This window comes from Cyprinus carpio, chromosome B20, assembly GCF_018340385.1.
Source record: "Cyprinus carpio isolate SPL01 chromosome B20, ASM1834038v1, whole genome shotgun sequence".
Taxonomy (NCBI): domain Eukaryota; kingdom Metazoa; phylum Chordata; class Actinopteri; order Cypriniformes; family Cyprinidae; genus Cyprinus; species Cyprinus carpio.
In genome coordinates this window covers 22197475-22215955 of record NC_056616.1, presented here as the reverse complement: position 1 = coordinate 22215955, position 18481 = coordinate 22197475, and the positions used below count along the sequence as shown (strand labels likewise).

The 18481-nt window shown below is 33.3% G+C and overlaps 1 protein-coding gene across 1 annotated transcript in view; it reads left to right on the top strand.

Annotated features, from left to right (window-relative positions):
- The window catches only part of slc24a4b (solute carrier family 24 member 4b), a 33376-nt gene that overhangs the window by 12553 nt on the left and 2342 nt on the right, over window positions 1-18481 (top strand). The window contains exons 3-16 of the mRNA XM_042746921.1: window positions 6701-6777; window positions 9826-9900; window positions 10101-10185; window positions 10254-10357; window positions 11514-11588; window positions 11860-11885; window positions 11964-12017; window positions 12433-12524; window positions 13947-14116; window positions 15101-15242; window positions 16138-16304; window positions 16381-16495; window positions 18088-18200; window positions 18361-18426. Of these exons, the coding sequence (XP_042602855.1) occupies window positions 6701-6777; window positions 9826-9900; window positions 10101-10185; window positions 10254-10357; window positions 11514-11588; window positions 11860-11885; window positions 11964-12017; window positions 12433-12524; window positions 13947-14116; window positions 15101-15242; window positions 16138-16304; window positions 16381-16495; window positions 18088-18200; window positions 18361-18426 (1361 nt within the window). The remainder of the gene's footprint in view (window positions 1-6700; window positions 6778-9825; window positions 9901-10100; window positions 10186-10253; window positions 10358-11513; window positions 11589-11859; window positions 11886-11963; window positions 12018-12432; window positions 12525-13946; window positions 14117-15100; window positions 15243-16137; window positions 16305-16380; window positions 16496-18087; window positions 18201-18360; window positions 18427-18481) is intronic.

Below are 18481 nucleotides of genomic sequence, written 5' to 3'. Positions count from 1 at the left end.
CATCAGTTTTGTCAATTTGTAAAGAGGTCTAATATGATTAGTCAATTAAAGAAAATTTAAATTATGGATTTTAATTATGAATATGTATTAATAATATAATAGTATTATACACAAGTTATATGAAATTAATAAAAATGTAAACATAATTTTATATATACATATGTGTGTGTGAAATAAAAAAAAACTTATTTTTATGATGATCAATTAGGTCTAATAGGAACATGACGACAATAAATATTTTTGATTACATTTAAAATTATGAATTATATTGGATATTTAAAAACTTTCTTCTTTTTAGATTGTTTTTAAGGTCTAATATTTTTCAGGTAATTAAAATTCTGGATTCAGAATTAAATATATATATAAAAATATTCAACTTTTGCCCCTTCTGTATGCACGCGGAACATTTATCCGCACAGAGGTAAAAAGTGTGTTCTTGTTGTGCTCCGGTTGTTTCGTAATAACATTTGTTAAGCATCCAGCATTGTGAAATCATTCTATTATCTGTCTAGATGTAATTCTGTTGTCCCTGTAAGCCTTTTGATTTTGTAAAGAGCTTGTGTCTGTCCACACTGTAACAGATGTCCCATCTACTGATCTGTCTTACGCAACACGCAAATACATTTGAAAGATTACAGGATTAAAGGTTAATTGCATTATATTGTTACATGACAACATGCAATATTCATCCAACTCAACTTCAGCGGTGAAACTTCAGTGTAACTCATCTGTCATGAATGATGCTTCAGTTCAAATTAGCCCACTTTTAAAAAGAAGTAAGCGATCTATTGAAGAGTGTTTTCACTAAGAGATAAAAAAATATATATTGTGACTTTTTATCTCATAATTCTGACATTTATTCTGTATAAAGTCAGAATTTCGAGATCTAAACACAGCATTGTGATATAAACTTGCAATTCTGAGATTAAAAGTCTGAATTAGCTCTTGTTCAGCGTTCCGTGTATTACAATGTGTGGGACACTTATCTTGTAAACTTGTGAGAAAAAAGTTAGTATTGTGAGATAAAATATTGCAGTTACCCTTTTTATTTCTTGTTTTGTGATGGAAGCACAAAAATATGTTAGCTATTAACTCAGAATTCAGAGAAAAAAGTCGTGAGTTAACGTTGTGAGAAATAATGCAGAATTCTGTTATATAAACTCAGAATTGCGACATATTAACACAGAATTTATATAATAATTGCAAAATAAAAACTTAGAATTGCGATTATATAAACGCAGAATGTGTAATGGCAAGAAAGAATGAAGAATTGCAATATGTAAACTCAGAATTGCTAAATAAATACTACAACATAAATACAGGATTGTGAGAAATAATGCAGATTTGCAAAAAATAAACAGAAATGAGAGCAATAAACTCAAAATCACAAGATATAAACTCAGAATTATACAATAAAAACGTAGAATTGCGATTTATAAATGCATAAAGCGGCATGAATGCAGAATTGCTAGAGACAAAGAATTGTGATATATAAACGTAGAAAGTGACATAAATGCAGAATTATATGTAGAATCTCATATATATAAATATAAACATAGAAATTCAGTATTGTGAAATACAAACTTAGAAATGCGAGAAATAATGCAGAATTGCGAGATATAAACTATCTATAGAATATCTGAATTGTGAAATGTAAACTTGGAATTGTGAGAGAGACAGAATTGTGGGATAAAAAGTCACAATTACCATTATTTCTTATTCCGTGAGGGAAACAGACTTATGACTTTCACTTACAAACCCGCCAATGAGTTACACAGCAAGCTTTAACACTGGTCACAGACACTGAAATGTCCCTAACCACTAATCACTGGAGGAAACCATCAAGGTCATGCTACTGATCATCCGTCCGTTCATATCTGATGATTTAAGTGCATGTTCCTCCTTCCTCACTGATAATCTTGACATCTTTGGCTCTCATTCAGCGTCCCACATGTTACAATGTAGGACACTTATTTTCACATTACTGGAGTCTGAAGCAATCTTCCCGGCATACTCAGACGGGAGAGTCATGCTTAGCTAATTGCCTGTGATCATCGGTAGCTGGAGAAATGCGATGAGCCCAAGCGTCCATGAACGAGGGAGGAACGTTAACCACGACACAATGGTGCAGTGAGTCTCCACAATGACCTGTTATGATATAATTCATGATGAGCACTGATGAGTGTGTGTCTCAGGAGAGCATGACGTGTTTACACACACACACAAACACACACACACACACACACACACACACACACACACACACACACACACACACACACACACACACACACACACGCACGGAATAACAAACATGTTTAGGGAAACTGGATTAGTTCTGTTCCAGTTGACACACTTCAACTATTGTACACAAAATATGCACTTCACTGATTATGGGTAATTGCATTTATGCAATGTTTAGGTATTCTTGCATAAAATATGTATATTGTGCAGTGCACAATGCACTAATTTCTAAATTGCATGCTACTGTATCCCACAATGCAGTTTGTTAACTTTGTCATCTGTGTCCAATGTAAAGAATGAACTAGAGGTGATAGTATTTTTAACATCTTTTTCTTGAATTATTGAGTAAAAAAATATAATAAAGTCGAAGTTACAAAATAATTATCATATTATTATCATATTGCAATCTTACACTGGTAACTGGACTTGCTGAATTAAATCCAGTATAATTTATACTCATGCACTTAATTTTTAAGAATTGTATAAAGAGAACAATAAATCAGTACTTTTTACTTAATTCAGCAAGGACACATTAAATTGATCAAAAATGACAGTAAAGACATTTATAATGTTACAAAAAGATTTCTGCTTCAAATAAATGCTGTTCTTTTGAACTTTCTGTTCATCAAAGAATCCTGAAAAATACTATGTATCACATTTTCCACAAAAATAATCAGCAGCATTCAACATTATTAACTATTTTCAACATTGATAATAATCAGAAATGTTTCTTGAGCAGCAAAGCATCATATTAGAATGATTTCTGAAGGATCATGTGACACTTAAGACTGGAGTAATGATGCTGAAAATCAGCTTTCCATCACAGGAATAAATCATATTTTAAGATATTTTCAAATAGAAAAGTTATTTTAAATTATAATAATATTTCACAATATTAGTATTTTTTTAATCAAATAATTGCAGCCTTGGTGAGCATAAGAGGCTTCTTTCAAAAAAAAAAAGTTAAATTTTATAAAATTTAGAATGGTAGTTTTTATGCATTACATACAGCAGAAAAAGTAAGAATAGTATGGTAGTATGCTACCATATGCTACAATAAATGTGCTTCCATTTGCTTGTTTTAAATGGTAAATATTCACTGGTTTTAGTGCACATGGTGTCCTTTGTTTTATTGAAAATGCACCTATAAAAAACACAATGACTCGTTATGTAAAGCTGTTCTGTTTCTGTTTCGTCATGTTTTCATACTGTCTGGATTTTGCTGTGATTATTGTTACTCTAATTACGAGTTTAATCACATTAACATAATCACAGTGTTCAGTTTCCATGAGCTCCGGTTTAACAGCAATGCTTTAATCACATTATAAAGGTGCTTGTAAATCGTCAGTGTGAAAGCACACAGACAGATGATTTATTGATCGTTTAAGATGAAGCTCTAATCATTGAATCCCTCCGCCATCCTTGCACGTGTTTTCAGACGAGGAATATTGATGTGTTCCCTGCAAAACTAAGAGCACACATTATGAGCGGCTGCTTAATGAATCCATTGCCTGAAATGGAGCATAAAAGTCACCTTCACCAGGTGTGTAAGGAGTTTAATCTATATGCTGCTATTCTTAGAGGCGGCTGAGGAGAGACAGTGTTGACTCATGGTGAGGGACAGGCTGCTTTTGCATGTTCTGGCGTTTCTTATTACGTCCTGCTGCACGGGGATTATCTGAGAGGCTTGTGGAAGTCAGCTGTGGTGGGAATAGCATGCGATCATAGTACTTTTTGCAGTATGTATGGTGTGCACAATATGCAAATGTTCTGTACGCATAGAATACCAGAATGATATACAATATTGGCTAGAATATGCAGTACATAATCAGAGCAAACTGTGAAAAATACTGTATTCCACAATGCAATAGACTCAACTTGACCTTGAATATATATATATATATATATATATATATATATATATATATATATATATATATATATATATATATATATATTTTATATGTATATATATACAAAATAAAAGCTTAAACTTAAACAGAATATATGTGTGTTTTGTGAATACTTATTATGTATATATAAATACACACCCATGCATGTATATATTTTCGATTCCCAAGAAATGCAATTACTGACAAAACAAATACTTTGAATGCAATGCAAATAACTTTGCCAAAATGTGTAAATCGGCTGTTCAGCACTGAATGAGCATAATGCATGATGAATACGATGCAATAGCATTGCAATTACAACTGTACAGTTTACAAAAATAAACATTTAAGCCAGCAATCTGAGTCAAAAGATGTTCGAAAAAACATTAGTTCAGTTGTCACTGAGAATGGTAGTCGCACGCCATTTGTGTTAAGACATCTTACATAAAATCTGATTGAAAAATAGTCAAAATGATAACTGGACGGTGTTTGCTGAATTACACATGCAACATAGTGCGGTTGTTGCATTGAGTTTACACTAACATTCACACAGATTTTCTGTCTGACAGCTCAGACTGAACGACTCGGTTCTGGAAGTTCAGTTGATTTTCAGATATCAATGTTCTGTGTGGAAAACTTTGGAGAACAAAGGATGTCAAGTGAACACGCAGCAGATGGACAACTCATGCCGTCAAAAGTGGCATTTCAAACGGCTCTACACATCCTGAATGCTCAATTTTCCAGCCCATTTTAGTCATATTTGATGGTATTATGTCTCTAGTCCTTCTAGCTGTGAGCTAGAAATCTCTCTTCTGTTTACGCATCAGCAACTTATTCATGAATAAGTTATTAATTCCCCCACTTCTGGGTTTGTTAGATAAAAGACTTGGACCAGATATGATTTTTTGAAATGTGGAGCATGTGAAATACTCTTTCTAAAACATATTTCTGATTAAATGGATGCTGATACTGTAGTACAACACACAATCTATTCATGCTTTTTCTCTTGTTTTCAACATTCTTAAAACAAGAACTTGGGACTTTTCAGAGAATATATCTTGAACTACTTTTTTATTTATTTATCTTGCCTGTTTTAAACCTGAAAATCTCTCTTTTGTATGGAAACACATTTCTGCCATGGAATAAAAAATTAAGAAATGTCTTTTTTGTCTCACAATTCAATATTTGTATAGCACTTTTCACGATACAAATTGTTGCAAAGCAGCTTTACAGAAAATTAAAATTTCTACTGTATATACAATTCAGACTTTTTTCTCGAAAATTGTGGTATAAACTCACTTTCTCACAAATCTGTTATTTTTTTGTTTGTTTGTTTGTTTCTGACACAAAATAAAAAAAGTTAATTGCGACTTTATTTCACAATTCTGACTTTTTCTTGCAGTTGAGATCATTATCTCACAGCTGTGTTTAATTAAATCTCATAATTTTGGCGTTTATATCCTGCAATTCTGAAAAAAAAAGAAGTCAGAGTTGCGAGATATAAATGCAGAATTATGGGATTAAAAAAACTTTTTTGCCCATGGTGGAAACAACGTGGTTTTGTTACATTTATGTCTAAGATCTCTTATGTCTTAATATATTATGCAAATTAGCTTTTCTTGTATTAAGAGATGATTATAGATATATAGTAGTTGTAACACAGTATAATTGCATGTATAGTAGATGATAATACCAGATATAATTTAATACATTTTATTATTTATTGTTCTAATGGATTGCTCTTCTTGTAGCTTATTGCCGTACTTTGATATCAGATAGTAAACTAGTAAAGTATAATAACTGAAAATACATGATGTAATATTCATGTTACAAGATATTGACACAGACGCATCAGAAGCAGATCAGTTTGTGTGATCTGATCTGTTTGTTCAGTTTATCCTTCAGTCTGTTGTACTTTTATCTGCCATTTGTGTTGGTTTGTTCCTCGTGTATCACTTCTCATTCCTCAAGCTGTTATGTGCTGGTTTACACTCTTGCTTTCTGTTTTGGATGATTGATGATGGTTATAAAATTCTATAATCAGAATGTCAGTGTTTTCTGATGTGTCAAAGTGAATTGAAAACAAATCTGCAAATGGGGTCAGAAAATGTAACTTAATTCAAAGAGAAAACAAGATTATTTTTCTGACCCCATTAGCAAATATTTAGTCTTGTTTTAGGCATAAATTTACTTAATAATTGATCTTTGTTTTTTAGAAAACAAGATTTTGTCGTTTTGCTTCACAAGTAAATGTAACTTAATGTAAGAATTAACTGATGTTTGTTCACTGCAAAAAAGTATTTTTATTGTGTTTTCTAGTGTAAATATCTAAACATTATTGAATCAAGAAACATTTCCATTTTTCTCATTTTAAGAAAAAAAGTCACTTCATTTTGATAAGTTTTCCAAAAAAACAAGACCTAATATCTTGTTATTTTGCTTAAACGTATCTTGATTTAAGTGTTTAGATGTTTGTAATGGAAAACAAGACCATTCTTTTGCAGTTTTTAATCTTGAACAGTGCAAAATGCATGAATGTAAATGTGTGTTTGTGTTTTTTACAGCCATCCATGAATTTCCAGATGATATTTTCACCAACGCTGAGAGGAAGAGCGGTGGTGTGCTGCTGCATATTATAGCGGTAAGGACGTCCATTTATCTCTCTCTCTTTCCTCAGATTAGCAAAGTACATTAAGAAAATTGCATCACTGCAAGTTTGAGAGAAATTTGATCTGGGTTATTTTTGCACAGAAGTTTGGTAAAGTTATAAAGGAGAGAATTTGGTCAAAGTAATGATGCACATGTACTGCTGCTGCCCGGCGTGATTTGATCGCTTTGCTGTTTTCAGTGTGGGTTAATCCACCGCTAATATGACGAGATTTAACCCCATCAGCCATGAGCAGCACAATTAAAATATGCCTGTGGTTATGTAACGCTGCTGCTCTAATGCTCTAATGTTTGCATCACACAGTGCTCAGGTCTGAATTATGCATTCACACAAATAATTACGACGTGCCCTGTGTGGGATTTCTGTGCTTTGGTGCCCCCTGTGGCTGGAAATGATCACGCAAATATCCGTCTGGAATGATTAACTATAATTTATGCTGTTTGTTACAGTAAAGTTACTATTCAGGGAATTGATCCTTTTTATGGACTGTAAAATTCTTATGCAAAAACAGCAAATCACCCCTTATGGATGTTAGTAAGTTTTATTGACACATTTGCTGTTTATATGTTATTATTTTGGCTTATTTACCATTATTTTTTATAGACACTGGTTATTTGTGGGGTATTTTGCTTCCATAACATGTCTTTCTTCAGACTAGTGGAAAGAAAATATCCAAAATAGTGCACATTTAGGTGTCTTTTTTAAAGTGTATCTATTTGCATGAGCAGATGTTTTCTCAAAATGAGCCAATTTACATACACCAAACTTTTGGTTTTATTATTATCTATATTCTGAAGTTTTTTTCCCCTCAGACGGATTTGTTTATATATTATTCATCTGATTTATGTAATGTTTAATGCCTTATAATATGGTGAAAAAGTTTTTTTTTTTTCTTCCTTTTTTCTGGCTTTTGACAGTAATTTTTGATTTATTGAGCAATAAAAAGACAAATCCAAAATCCCCTCAATAAATACTAAAAACTATAATTTGTAAACAAAATGAAAAAAGAGTTTTGAACTTGACTTTATCTAATATTCAGATTTCTGTACGCAAATTAGTGCATATTTAATTAAATAATACACACTTGCGTATTTAAACATAACATTTAAACTTGTAATGCAAAACAACAAATCTAAAGTACTGTGTTTAATCAAGTAATCAAAGTATTGTGATATGTATTAATATAATATACATACATACATGCATACATATAGATTAACGTACAACAAACTTATCTTAAAGGTCTATTGTAAGTACAAACAGCCTTTTTGATTACAAGGATGGAAAATCTATGGCTGTTTTAGGTGCAATTCACCTTTGTAAGTAAACAAACGTGCCTCGTGTTATGATGCCATCGTCGTCCTCATCGCTGAAGGTCATCACAGTGTCTGCTTGCATTCGCTTTGGTTTCAAATTGTGGATAGGCAGGAGCTTGTATTGGGTAGGCAGATGATTAAGCTAGATGAGGAAAGGCTTTGCAGTGAATGCAGATGTGAATCCAGAGGTTTGGATCAGTCAGGCCTGGAGAGCGAGGACACACTGTGCATGCAGAGGAGGAGAGACGGCGCTCTGGAGCTGACAGCCGTGATAAACGGCAGGTGAACGCAGCCAGCGGGCTTCTGGAAGCTTTCATTTCTCAGAGGTTTTTGAGGTTTTTTCGCATGTGCTTCTCCTCAAAGTGTTTATTTTAGGAGACGTGAATAGAGACACACTGGGTCAATAGTTGCAATAGTTGACATACAGTAAGTCAGAAACACATGCATTGCAGGCTTGCAGTCCTGTTGCACATAATTACGGTTTTGTGGTGGAAACAAACAGTAGTACTGAAGGGGGCAATAGAGTTTCTTTTAAATGTGCTATTTTTTTAAGTAGATATACAGTAGGATTTTTTTATCTTTAACTCAAAAAATTAAATTTTAAAAACCATTAAAAATGTACATGACTTGAAATAAATATTACAAAACTTAAACTTCACCTTATTTCCATTGCAACATTTAAAATTTTCATTTTTAGCTTGTTGAAGTACTAAAATAACCAAAACCTAAAACTGTATATAACAGAAACTAACAAAATTAACAAATACCAAAAATATTACTAAAACTTTAAAATTAAAAACTAAACAAAATTTAAAAATAACTATAATAGTATATATCAGTGATACGAAAATAACTGCTATACAGATCAGTGCTATCTTAGTATTTCTAAACACTTTAATGAAAGTTTTTCAGTCATCTGTAGACTTTTATAGTATTTAATAATATTTTAATAATATAATTAGCTTTTATTTTTATATTTTCAGTTTCAGTTTATTTTCACAATTTCACGTTATTAATTTAAATTCTTGTTTCTATTTATCTTTATTTTGTTTATCAGTTTTAGTTCTTAAACTTGTTTCAGTTACATAGTTACCAAGGCAAAATTTCAAAATTTTGTTTTAACATTATGCTAAAATGTTTTATTTAATGTTTTGCTTTTCTATATTTTTTAAGATTTAAGGTTTTTAAGATTTATTTTCTAAAAAACATATGTTTTTCATGCTTAAATTCAGTTTTTAGTAGTTGGTTTTAGTTAACAACAGCAACAACACTGATAAACATTGTTAATCAGCTCTAACTTGCTATGCCAAATGCAGGTAAACCACAATCACGGTACTTCCTGTGAGTAAATAGTATTAAAAAATAAAAACATTCATACTTCTGTACTATTTCCAGCTTAAAATTACAGAGCTAAAAAAGAATGTGGTTAGTATAACTTTTGATAATTTGGTATCATTTTGGAGTATTTGATGAGAAATGTTTGGGTTCATAAGGAAATCTCTGACTTTTGATCGCAGACTCTGGTATACTGACAACTTTGAGCTCAGTTTGAGACACTTTTGAGATTTTACTGGGTTTTTCTTTTCATAGGAGCAACATCTAAGAAGGAGGCTTAAATAAAAGTGTGGTGTACCTCATCGGTATTTCAGAGAAATAAGTGAGTTTGGATTTGAGGTTTCTACAGTCTTCTGTGGTCTTCTTACAGGCTCTCTACATGTTCCTGGCCCTGGCGATCGTGTGCGATGACTACTTCGTGACGTCTCTTGAGAAAATCTGTGAGGTAGGATTGTTCAGAAGTGAATTCCCAGTTGATCTGAGTAATACCGCGGTACAATGAGAGCAGGAGAAGCTGCGCTGTTCTTCCTCTGACCCACTTTGAGGCTTTCAGAAACTCATAAAACATACTGCTCCAGATTTGGGCGGTGTTTGTGCCAGAGGCATTGTTGGATGTGAATCGTCTGCTGTTGTTGTGTTGTGCAGAAGCTGAATCTGAGCGAGGATGTGGCTGGAGCCACGTTCATGGCGGCGGGGAGCTCAGCGCCCGAACTCTTCGCTTCTGTTATAGGTAAAGTTACACGAGCATTATACCCCCTCTTATCGTGTAGCACTTTTGCTCATTGTGTCCGTTTTCAGGTGTCTTCATCACTCACGGTGATGTTGGAGTTGGAACGATCGTCGGCTCTGCCGTCTTTAATATCCTCTGCATCATCGGAGTTTGTGGGATCTTTGCTGGACAGGTGTGTTTGTGCATCTTCTCCAACAGAAGCCTTCACCTAAACTTGAAAAAAATAACAATTAGATTTAAGCTGAACCTTTTCTTCAGTAGAACAGTAAAGAAAAATACAAGTCAGCAAAAACACGCTCCTTGGTGATTCATAAAATGCAAGTCAATGGCTACCGTCACTTTGAGAGTCAAAAAAGCACATCAGGCAAGAGAAATTGAATTCCTGTGGCTCCTGACGATATATCGAGGTCTTATGAAGCGAAATGATCGGTCTGCATGTGCAAACACGATCACTTGTAATCCAGAGCCTCAGGCAAATGGTTTAGAGTGATGTCCGGTTCACAAATGAATCCTTCTTTTGAACCGATTCTCTTTGGTGAACTGATGGAACAGTTCACTATATCGGACCGAACCGTCTGAAACAGTTTGCGGCTCGAGAAGCACAGATCTACGAATTACACTCACTCTGACTCTAAACCAGCAAAAATAGCACTTATAATATGCATACTTTATGTCATTGCATTTACATGAATTGGTGAATCAGTTCATTGAAACAAACTGTCCAAAAGAACCAGTTTGTGGAAAAGAATCGGACTTCCAAGTGCGCAATATTTTTTGATGCATCTATAGAAAATCATCTATATAATGGTGCATTAAAGAAACCAGCCCCAAAACACTGATATGAAGAATCTGTAATGAGACATCAATACATGTATGTCCAAATAACCTCAAAAATTGGAAATAAAATGGCTCTTTATTGACATTGATGGTTACATGAAGACTCTTTAACATCCATGGAATCTTTCCAGTCCACAGAAGGTTCTTCAGATTATTAAAATGATCTTCATACTAAAAAACTTACCTTCCAACTTAACCTTGACCCTGTGTTTTTTTTTTTTTTTTTTAACTTATTATTTTCTTGGGTTTAATTATTTATTTGTTCATTTTATTTACTCATTTGATGAGAAAATGTTTTTACACAAAATGCAGTCAAAAATAAAGTCATTTTTATTTCTGAGATAACAACTAGAGGCCTCTGCCTGAATTACATGCACATACACTTAATCAGTTTCATGTATTCTCTGTTTGTAAATCATAGGTCATATTCAGTGTACAGTGTATCTTCATGCGTTTATGTATTTAACAGTAGTCCGTGTTGTTGTCTGTAGGTGGTCTTACTTACCCGGTGGGCTGTTTTCCGTGACTCTTTCTTCTACATATTGTCTGTAGTTGCTCTAATTGTGGTGAGTCTCAAATGAATATCTGCTCTGTTAAAAAACCCTGGTATTTCTTTTTGACACACTGCAGATAGAAATAGAAATAACTAACTTAAAACCATTTTTTAGCTTGTGAAAATACTAGTGTTTTAATAATTTTTCACCACCACTATATATATATATATATATATATATATATATATATATATATATATATATATATATATTGAGACATACTAACTAACTAAACCATAACAGAACTGATTATCTTTTTGTTTATCTTGTCATGTGACATCAGTTCATCTATGATGAAAAGATTGTGTGGTGAGTCTGCTTTCATTTTCCTCTCTTGTCAGATTTTTGTAAGTTTCCATCTGACGTGGTTTTGATGTTGTGTTTCAGGTGGGAGAGTCTGGTGCTGGTGCTCATGTATGCTGTATATATCCTCATCATGAAGTGAGTTTCTATACACAGTAAAGACATTTATTATGTGACGAATGATTTATATTGCAAATAAATGCTGTTCTTTTGAAGTTTCTATCCATCAAAAAATCTTGAAAAATTAAATGCATCACAGTTTTTCAAAAATATAAAGCAACACAACTGTTTTTAACATTGATAAGAATCAGAAATGTTTCTTGAGCAGCAAATCAGCATATTAGAATGATTTCTGAAGATCATGTGACATTGAAGACTGGAGTAATTCAGCTTTGATCACAGCAATAAATTACATTTTACAATATATTCAAGTAGAAAAGTGTTATTTTAAATTGTTATACTGTATTTATGATCAAATAATTGCAGCCTTGGAGAGCGACAGAGACTAAAACTCTCTGGAAGAGTATTCTGATTTAGTTTTTGTCTGTATTAGATTTAACGCAAGCATGCAGAAGTTTTTCACGAGACAAGGCGACAAGAACGTTGCCAATGGAAACGCAGCGGCCGGCAGTGAACTGGAGGACGGTAAAGACAGTTTAGACTGTAACTGGGACGATCTGTCAGTACCGCTGCTGGGTCCAGGTAAGACTAAACAGACAGGCTTTCAAAATAAGTCATAATCCATAATTCCATACCCATGTCACCCTCAGTACAAGTATGAGGTCACCTGTCCTCATTTTTTGAACAAATAGGGTAGAAAACAGTCACTGCTAGAAATGTAATATGTTAAAAAATGTTCTAATAGTTTTTAAATATAATCAGTTATCCCCAAACATCTGAATTTTAATCTTTCTAGAGTGCCTTTATGTATATGTCTATAAAATGAGAAGTGTCATTCATACATACTGTGACTAACTGTGTGATATATTACATGAAATTGTATTTTTATTATTTTTATCAGCTACACGTCACATCATGTCACTTCACTTTATTATTATTATTATTCAATTAAGAAGCTCATAATGAAGAAATAAATGCTTTGTTAAAAAGCCGATATTATTATTATTATTATTATATATATATATATATATATATATATATATATATATATATATATATATATATATATATATATTGTTTTTAAATTTGGCAAAATATCTTGGCATAACCTTTTAAATTATTTAAAAATCATTTAAAAAAAAATTCAGAAATACTGTGACTAATGTTTTCAGTTATTATTGAATTACAGTAGTTATAATATATTATACATAAGCAGAAATTTCAAAAGGCAGAATAATTTTTTTTAAAACAATTGTCAAAATCCTGTTTCTTGGCATAATCTTTTAATCTTTTAATTTCAAATATATATATTCATAGGCATTTTTACAAGTAGGATTTTTATTCTTAAAAATATCAGATTATTTTTCATTTGAGGGTTATTTCAGGATATTATTCAGGCAACGAAAGATGGCATTTTGGTTGAGTTTGATGTATTTTCTAAAATATATTTCTTGGACACCTTGATCTTCTCATTTATTGCACATGCTCTGAACAACAAGACTGGTTTGGACTTTTGTCCAGTTTTATTTTGTCTTTATGAGAGAAATGTCCTCCTGATCCAGTGTGTGAGAAACCTTGTTTTCCAGCTCTTGAGATCTCAGCACTTTTCTTCTTCCTGCTTCTCTCCGTCTGTGATTGAGAGGTAACATCACCGCCTCATCCATCACTTCTGTCTCTTTTCTCCCTGCTGTCTTTCCACCAGAGTTTGTCTCTTTCCTCATTCCTCATCTGCCTGTTTCTGGCCTCGGTATCTTCACGTTTAACTCTGCCTGCCTGTTTAGTCTTACTAAACCTTTCTGCTTTTACTGCACACTCTTTCTCTGATGCTTCTCTGATAATGCAGCTAAATAATTTGAGATAGAGGAGGAAATGTTGTTTTAGAATATCAAGAAAGAAATCTGTGTGTTCTGTGTGTATTTCATGGATATTTATTTTGTCTTTCTCAAGTCAAGTCCAGTAAGCTTTACAGTCGAGGTTCGGTGGTAATGGTTGATGAAATCATCAACGCCAGTCCTCCAAACTACCGTTTCCCTGAAGCCGGTCTCCGTGTGATGGTCACAAACCACTTCGGACCCAAGACTCGTCTGCGCATGGCCAGCCGTCTCATTATAACAGAGGTACGGCAGACAAACTGTGATACAGCAAAATAATAATAATAAATCAAATAAAATGTTTAATAAAAATAAATACAAATAATGGAATATCCATCATTTAAAATATATATATATATATATATATATATATATATATATATATATATATATATATATATATATATATATATATATATGCAAATATATAGAGAGTATTTGAAGAATGTATAAAGACATGAAAGGATGAATCTCAAGAAATTGCCCACAAAATAAATTATTAAAATATTATTTTGTATTATTATTATTATTTATATGAATTATTATTGTGTCATTATTTTTATGACAGTTAAAATATATATAAATAAATCATATAAATATAATATAAATAAAGTCAAATTTGGGGTCTGTATTTTTTATGTTTTTGAAAGACATCTCTTCTTTTAATTAAAAAAAATAATAATAATACAGTAAAACATTAATACTGTGATATATTATTAAAATTCCAAATATGATTTTCTATGTGAATATATTTTAAAAAGTAATTTATTCCTTTTAACAACATAATAAATAAAATCATCAATAAACAAAAATTTCACATAACAATAAACAATTTAATGTAAGTTGCTAAAATTCAACTCAAGAAATAATATTAATATAATAATTTTAAATTAATATTTTTTTCTTAATGTGTCCTTCCTTACTGAATAAAAATATTTATATATATTTTTTTAATCTAACTGAACCCAAACTTTTGAATGGTAGTTTAAGTTCAAATAATTGTATAAGACTGTTGACTATTATTTTCATCAAAAATGAAAATGAAAATTAATTGTTCATACTGTGCATTATAATGTGAACCCTGAATGGTTTTTAATTTATTGTTGTTATTTTATTTTTCACAAAATATCATAACAAATTGTACTATCAGGCATTTATCATCAGCTTATCAGTATCAAGCAGGCTTTTAACACTGGTGCACTTCTAGAAAAGCGTGTCTGTTGTGTGTAGCGTCAGAGGTTGGTCCAGTCGGCTAACGGTGTGGAGACAGCTGTGGCGGACGGCAAACCAGACATCGAGAATGGAAACGTGCCAGAAGACAAAACCACTGAAGAGAAAGAGAGTGAACTCACCTCACCGTTCAGACTACCAGGTGAGTAAAAGAGAGTTACTGTTACTTTTCACAAGACCATTTGTGTCAAAATCGCCAAATGCATTCAGAAAAGAAACGGATGTGATAGAAATTAAAAATCATCTCAGAAAGATCATTTTAAGGAGCAAATATAAGCTTTTTAACCTTTGTGCTGTGCTGAAAATTACCTAATGTGGTGTATCCGGTAAAGAAATGACTAGCGTTATAAAAGATGCTTGTAAATCTGTCATTATGGTATATAAACACCAAATCTTGCATTCAATCTTTTGGTCAACTTGTTTTCTTTTCATTTGCATGCACAAGTTTAGTATTTATTTTTTATTTTTTGGGGGATTTTTGGATCATTTTGGTAATTTCCACTCAAAAACTGAACTCAGTGAAACCTCTGATCAGTCAGTTTCAAGAACAAATACAAAACCTGTGCTAGTTGAAAGAAACAAAACAAGTTGATACGGTTAAATGCAATATGTAGTAATAATACAGCATAATGACAGATTTACAAGCAATTTTTGTAGGCGGGTCATTTTTGACCCAGAATACCACAAGTGTAACAAAGTACAAAAAATATTCAAATTTATGCTTTATTATTAACATATCTTGAATTCAATCTTTTTGTCAACTTGTTTACTTTTAATCACCCCAGGTTTTGTGTTTCTTTTTGGTACTGATTGATCGAGGCCTCATTGATTTGAATGCATGCACCTCATCATTTGAGGATCATTTTGGCAATTATCACTCAAAAACTGAGTGGGAAAAAGACTGAATCCAGTATATGGTAATAATGTAGTATAATGAGAGATTGTAGGCACAAACCGTATCTAGTTTCTAAGCAAGAGCAGAAAATAAGTTTATAGCACTGCAGTGTGGTTTTGAAACAGTACGTTGTGTGTTTCAGACGGCTGTATGAACAGAATTAAATGGCTGATCTCTTGGCCGTTGTTGTTGATCCTGTACTTCACCATCCCAAACTGTGCCAAGTCTCGCTGGGAGAAATACTTCATGCTCTCCTTCATCCTCTCCACCGTCTGGATCGCCGTCTTTTCCTACTTCATGGTGTGGATGGTAGGTGCCACGTCTGTCAGTGTCTCTCTCCGGTTAGTCTGTCTTGTTTTTAGTGAAGCTTTACTTTGTCTTGTAGGTGACGATCATCGGATACACGCTCGGCATTCCCGACGTCATCATGGGCATCACGTTTCTGGCGGCGGGCACGAGCGTCCCGGACTGCATCGCCAGTCTGATCGTGGCTCGTCAAGGTAGATCGACCGCACCCTTCTGATCAATAAAACTGGGGCAGGATGAATTTAACATGAAATACAGACTCTTTTACCTTCATGTATCTGATTAAAGCGCTACGGCACACAAAATGTGATTTCCTGTTCCTGTGTCACTATTAATCACTTTTCCTCAGACATGGACTGCATCTCAATGCTGCCTGCCCTATGCAGAATACAAGATTACATAGTACACAGTATAGTTTTTAGGATGAGTTTGTAATGGTTTGACTTTTCCAGCCATAGAAAAATACTGAGGCTCATATTACACTGAAGTTTACATTTATGTATCTAAAAGATTAAGTGTGTAATTGCTGGCACGAAATGTAATTTTTATAGTCCGTGTTGTTGAGCCAGTTTTTCAGGATTCTCAAAAAGAAGGACCAATATTTTTATAGTGATGACGTAATGATAAACGAAATACTTTATTTAATTTTTTTAAATAATAATAATTATTGTATTTTTTTATTTAACTACGGGGCTGTTTACACGACAATGTTTTCAGCCAAAAACAGGAAACTTTTTAAGCGTTTTGCCTGTTCGTTTACACGACAACGGCTTTTTGGGGACTGAAAACGCATATTTTTGAAAACCAGTTTCAAAGTGCAAGTTTACGAAAATGGCACCATTATCCTTTCCGTGTAAATACCTGAACCGGGAATCTTTGAAAACGGTGATGTCATGCGCGTGCGTAGTACGTGTTAGGTACAGTATGTAGACATGCGCAGTACGTGTTGATTTTAAAGACAAGCACGAACAAACATACACAATAATGGTGGAGTACATGGTACTGTTGTTGCTGCTTAAGAGTTTGCTAACGTTTCTTCAGCAAAGTGTGTATTTACTTCACCAATATTACAACCAACAGCAACAACCATCATACAACAAATAATCATCACTTTCCTACAGGTACTGTTTATTACCAAGGTGACAGTGCCAACTACTGGCCTGGGATACGTAATACAGCGTTTTCGAGGATATGTGTAAACGCGAATCGTTTTGAAAAAATGTGTTGTGTACATGTGAAACTTTTTAAAAACAACATCATTATCGTGTAAACGTAGCCTAAATCTTATCTTGTTTTATAAAATAACGCTTTATGGAAACACTTTTTGTGGCTGCTTTTCTGCTGTTTCCTTTGTAGTTTTGCATTTCTATTGAAAAAGACAAAGCAGTTGACATAGCATGGAATTTCTGCCACCGAATGTCATTTTTATACTTAAATGCAGTAAAATAAATATATTTTTGAAACTATATTTTAGTAAAATGCACTTTTTGCGGCTACTTTTCATTTAAAGTTTTGCATTGCTATTGTTTTTTCACCACTTTTCTTATTCTTTTGCTTTCCTTATTATGTTGCATATTACTTTTTGCTTTAATTTCACCACCGCTAAATGTATTTAGTAAGTTATTTTTTTTCCATTAAGTTGCGGTTTCCATTGCTACTATTTGATTATCACATGACAATCTTCAGATCACACTTATTTGGCATTGCTATTGGAGAAATGACCTCTGAATCTGCATGATGAGTCGGCATTGCTTGTTCAGTGTGAAAGCGGGTCTTGTTTCTGCAGGTCTGGGAGACATGGCCGTGTCCAACACCATCGGCAGTAATGTCTTTGACATTCTGGTGGGGCTCGGCGTTCCCTGGGCGCTGCAGACCATGGCAGTCAGTTATGGATCAGTTGTAAGCACATCCAGCAGCTCTTTCTGTTTGAACTCCTCTCAAACCAGGAGCTTCTGTTGAACACATGAGCACTGAAACACCAGATCTGTTTTTATTGTAATGGTGTAATGGCATTGTGGCATTGTGGGAGCTGATGATGCTGTTTCCTCCCTCTGTACAGGTGATGATAAACAGTCGGGGACTGGTTTACTCCGTGGTGCTGCTGCTGGGATCTGTCGCGCTCACCGTGAGTAAATCAGCAGGTTCTCCTGAGACAATTCGTGACTCAATCAGGATCAGAT